We start from the raw sequence: 5,211 nt of genomic DNA, 5'->3' as shown, positions 1-5,211 counted from the left end.
GATAGAAGAAGAAGGAGAGCTAAAGACGATGGAAGACGGAATGATGATGGTTGGCTTTCGATATCCATGTTAGATGGGAAGGCATTGTACAGGGATATCTTAAACGCTACGGAGGAGTTTGATGCAACATTTTGCATTGGGCAAGGAGGGCATGGAAGCTTTTAAAAGGTCAAACTCCCATCATTAGGGACTATAGCTGTGAATAGACTTCACTCTTCATTTGAGATCAATACACATCCCAAAAGCTTCGTGAATGAAGTAAGGGAATTGACTGGGATTAAGCACCGGAACATTGTGAACCACTACGGCTATTGTTCGTATGCACAACACTCGTTCTTGGTTTACGAGTATGCGGAGAGGGGTAGTTTGTCTAGTATTTTAAGCAATGAAGTTGAGTCCAAGAAACTGGATTGGCTTAAAAGGGTGAATAGCATCAAAGGTGTTGCGTTTGCTTTATCTTTCATGCACCAGGATTGCTCACCACCTATTGTTCATCGGGACATATCAAGCGGTAATGGTTTGCTTGATTCTGAGTACGAAGCTCGTGTTTCAGATTTTGGCATAGCTAAGCTTCTCACGCCAGACTCATCCAACTTCACCGCGCTTGCAGGCACATATGGCTACGTTGCACCTGGTAGGGTCTAACTTTAATTCTATCCTTTTTTTCAAACACACTTAAAATGTTCTTAATCTGATTTGCGCGTTTAAATCGTGTTGTTTCAGAGCTTGCATGTACAATGAAGGTTACGCAAATGTGTGATGTCTATAGCTTTGGAGTATTAGCATTGGAGATAATCAAAGGAAAGCATCTTGATGAGTACATTACTGTGCTAGCAAATTCATCTACTATGGATCATCAGGTGCAAATTCATCTAGATTTTCCGTATCCTGAAATGCTAGCAAGCTCTTATTTGGTTGAAACTCCAAAATCAAGGCCAACAATGGAATTCATCTCTCATAAGTTATCATCAATGGATGCTTACGCCCACCCATTATTCCTGTAAGGCGAGCTTTCTAATTCCGTAAAAGTGCCTTTGAATGAAAATGTATGTATAGCTTTTGACCCACGACAAAATTATTACTGGGTTTAGTTTTTTTGTATTGTTAGGGTGCTTGTGTGGTTTATTGTATTAGTGTGTACAATTTTGAAGGTAATTGTTCCTTGTGCCAAAAAGTAAACAAAAAAAACAAGCTTCATGTTTTCTAAGTACTGATGTTTTATAGAGGATTTACTAGTCTGCATCGTATAGTAATTTGAAGGGGAGCCTTGGAGTAACTGGTAAAGTTGCTGCCATGTGACCAGGAAGTCACGGGTTCAAGCCTTGGAAACAGCCTCTATATGGCAGAAATGCAAGGTAAGGCTGCGTACGATACACCCTTGTGACGGTAGCTTTAGTGCACCGGGCTGCCCCTTTTTTTTATGATCAAAAGAAAGCATCAGATGGAATATATTACTTTGCTAGCGAATTCCTTTTATGTGAATATGCCTTTCAAGTTGATCGGACTCTCCAAATTTGTTGTTGCACCCGTGTCGGATCCTTCAAAAATATAATACTTTTGAAGGATCCAACACACACCCATCAAAAATTTTGAAGACTCCGAGCAGCATAGCTTGTAACAGATCAAGCATTCGCACTAAAGCTTCCGCTATGTGCAGGCCAAGCGGGTACTCGATGTTCCAACAAAACAAGCATAGCATGCATCCATATGTCTATAAATATAGCAATCCATAATCAAAATACTACAAAGACGTCCAAGTCTAGCTCAAGAACTTTTTCCCGAGGGAGCTCGGAGTCTTGATGTAACAACTCAATCCCTCATGTCGCGGCTGGCTAATTTACTCAGAAGCAACATTATTTTTACCCTCGTTCATGCTTCTTTTTCTCTTTTGCATCGAATTAGAGGAGCCTTTCACGCGCACTTCCTTTTTCTGTCCATGACGTGTTGAAGCACGAGCAATTTCATTTAATGTCATTTCATCATCATTGTCGCTCATCACATGAACAGACATAGTTTCTGGTTTGTCTGCAAGAAAATAACGTAACATATTAAGTTTTCCCCTTTTAAATTGATGTAAGAAACTCATCTGTCCAATAAAAGTGTGATATCCGCGCCAATATAAGTCACACAACAACAACAACGTACCAAGTATAATCCTACAAGTGAGACCTGAGAGGGGTAGGATATATGCAAACGTTACCTATACCATTACGGGGTAGAGAGGCTGTTTAAGATAGGCTCAAAAAAAAAAAAGAAAAATGAATCATGTTTGCATGAAAACATGACAATATCCTAATAAAAGGGAAACCAAGACAGTCGAGAAAGGAAAAAAATTAACTACAGCAAAGTGGCTAGATCGACACAGCTAAAAAACATGTAACAGTGGACGAAGTGGATGTCTAGAAGATACGATGCAAGTGTTTCTCACAGTCGCTTTCTACTTGAACGTCTAGTGTTTCATTTTTCATTTTTCGTGTGTGTCTGTGTGGTTGTGGCGGTGTTATTTTTAGTGTATCGTGAAGAATAATCAGAAAATATCATACCTATAACCGTTTAACAGAACAACAGTAACTACTATTCCACAATCCAAAGAGTTGAGGTCGGCTATATGAATCCTAATGAAATATCCACATAATATAGACAGATAGTAATAACAACAAAGTCGTCTAAATCACAAAACCGTTATACCTTTGAGTCTCGATTGACCACTGCTATTTCCGGTTGAAGTGCCAACACGTTTTGGATCAGCAAAAAGCCCAATTGCCCGATCTTCGCCTTGAGAAGATACCACGTTGTTATGCTTCAAGTTAACTCCAGTTGCACCAGGATCTTGACGGGCTGTTTCCACCTCCAAATTTATAGCCAATTTTCACGAAACACACACGTCAACACAAAAAAATCAAGATCTACCATTAACTATACATTAAACGATTCTTAACAAGTTGTAAGGAGCAAAAAAAAAACAAAACAAATCGAACCTAAATTCACATAACAGCAATACCTTCATCAATTTTTCTCTTCGTTTCCTTCAAACGGGAAATTCTATCTCTAAAGTCGATGATTTTCTTCTCGTAGCGAGCCTCTTTATCACTTTTTACCTTCTTTTGCATTTCAATTCTGTCAAATAGCAAATCGTTTGTTATTTTGTACTCCTTGTAGTCCTCTTCTATTATTTTATTGTACTTTTTGTGGATACTTCTTTTTTCTTCCTCTATACCTTTTTCACAATCCATTAGAATTTTTGCAAAAGGGAAGTCTTTCTCTTCAACCATTTGTTTTTCCTACATGATTGAAAGTAATGCCCGGATCGACAACATCTTCAATGGAACAGCAAAAAAATGCGGTGCAGCTAACTGTGAAAAAAGTTGATCTTTTATAGTTGAAATGGCGGCGTGAAGCGGAAAAAGAGAGTAATACAGGGAGGATTACGCAGATAAATTCAAAAGAGCGAAACATGAAAACACATATCTAAGAACAATAATTTGTACTATTTGGTCAAGATTTAAAGATTACAAGAATCTTTGATACTTTTACATTAAAGATTAGTCAAACACAGCTTTTAAAGTAAAAACATTAAAAGTACATTTGGTTTCTGCAAAAGAATGAATGTAGTTGTAATCCTTGTAATGTACATAGATAAATAGTAATTATCAGATATCCTTTTTTGCTCTTTCCATACTAAGATATCGATTCATTCCTTCGTACCTTTATTACATGGTATCGGAGTCATTGTTTGAGTTGGTATTTTGTCTTTGCCGGAGTTCATTATGACTTCGCTGAGCACATTTGATTAGTTGCAGACTGTAGTTAGAATTTAAAAGTTCTTTATGCAGACATTATATGGAAAAACCATATGCGCGATCAATGGCAACTTCAACTTAGCACTTTAGCAGCAGTTGTATCATGTTGCTGTATATGGAAAAGTCGTGCGTAAGAGTTGTATCAGTGCATATTATACCAATGTTGATAGATACTTTTCTTCAATACAGTAGTTAGGTTTCGTTACTTTCTGAAACTATACTACATTTCATGAATAAAGTGTAAATATTTAAATAACTTAACTATAGTAAAGTGACAAAAAGTTGAGATGACAAATATTTACCTCGTTAGGAGATTAGTGGAGCAGTTTAGGGAGAGGAAGAAGGACTTGCACATGCATGGTGTTCATTATTCTTGAGAAGGAGTATGACAAAGTCCTTAGGGAGATTCTGTGGAGGTGCTTGGAGGCTAGAGGGGTGCCCGTGACATACATTAGGTTGATTTAGGACATGTACGACGGCGCGAAGGCTCGTGTGAGAATGGTAGAGGGAGATCAGAGCACTTTCTTGTTCTGACAGTGTTGCAACAGGGTAGATGATGGTTGTTTTGACGCTGCAAAGTGGAGGTGCCTTGGTGTATGGTGTTTGATAATGATATTGTACTGATTGACGAGACTCGGGAAGGAGTTAATGATAAGTTGGAGGTTTGGAGACAGACCCTTGAGTGTAAAGGATTTAGGTTGAGCAGTACCAAGATGGAGTACTTGAAATGTAAGTTTAGTGATCTGTAAAATGACCCTAATGTGGTAATGAAGCTGGATTCTCAGACCATTCAGAAGAGAGAGAGAGAGAGAGTTTCAAGTATCTTGGGTCTATGATTCTGGAAAATGGTGAGATTACCGAGGATGTCAGACACCGTATTGGAGCAGGGCGGTTGAAATTGAGGCTCGCTTCGGGAGTCTTGTGTGATAAGAAGGTGCCTCCTAAGCTTAAAGGTAAGATCTACAAAGTGACAGTTTGACCGGCTATGTTGTATGGAGGAGAGTGTTAGCCAATTAAGAACTCCCACATCCAAAAGTTGAAGGTGGCGAAAATGAGGACGTTGAGATGGATGTCTGGGCTTACCAAGAGGGATAGAGTTAGATATGAGATTATTCGGAGAAGGTGGGAGTGGTTTCAGTGGAGGACAAGATGAGGGAAGTGAGGTTGCGATGGTTCAGACATGTGATGAGGAGGTGCACGGATGCTCTAGTGCGGAGGTATGAGAGGCTAGATATGGATGGTTTTAGGAGTGGTAGAGGCAGGGCAAGGAAATATTAGAGGGAGGTGATTAGGTATGATGTGGAGCAGTTACAGCTTACAGAGGACATAACCCTTGATAGGAAGGGGTGGAGGACGCGGATTAGGGTAGAGGTTAGTAGGTAGGAGTACGTCGATTTACAATTTAAATGTA

General features: G+C 39.1%; 1 protein-coding gene across 1 annotated transcript; it reads left to right on the top strand.

Moving 5' to 3' along the window:
- The first annotated feature begins 28 nt into the window (after nucleotides 1–28).
- Nucleotides 29–1,004, top strand: LOC124894539 (MDIS1-interacting receptor like kinase 2-like). The gene is made up of 3 exons (XM_047405165.1): nucleotides 29–68; nucleotides 188–634; nucleotides 724–1,004. Exons 1-3 carry the CDS (start codon nucleotides 29–31, stop codon nucleotides 1,002–1,004), a joined length of 768 nt encoding a protein of 255 aa, XP_047261121.1.
- The last annotated feature ends 4,207 nt before the right edge of the window (nucleotides 1,005–5,211 follow it).

The sequence above is a fragment of the Capsicum annuum genome, unplaced genomic scaffold, assembly GCF_002878395.1.
Source record: "Capsicum annuum cultivar UCD-10X-F1 unplaced genomic scaffold, UCD10Xv1.1 ctg74956, whole genome shotgun sequence".
Classification (NCBI taxonomy): Eukaryota; Viridiplantae; Streptophyta; class Magnoliopsida; order Solanales; family Solanaceae; genus Capsicum; species Capsicum annuum.
The sequence above is the reverse complement of the archived record's forward strand: the minus strand, read 5'-3'. Positions and strand labels throughout refer to the sequence as shown.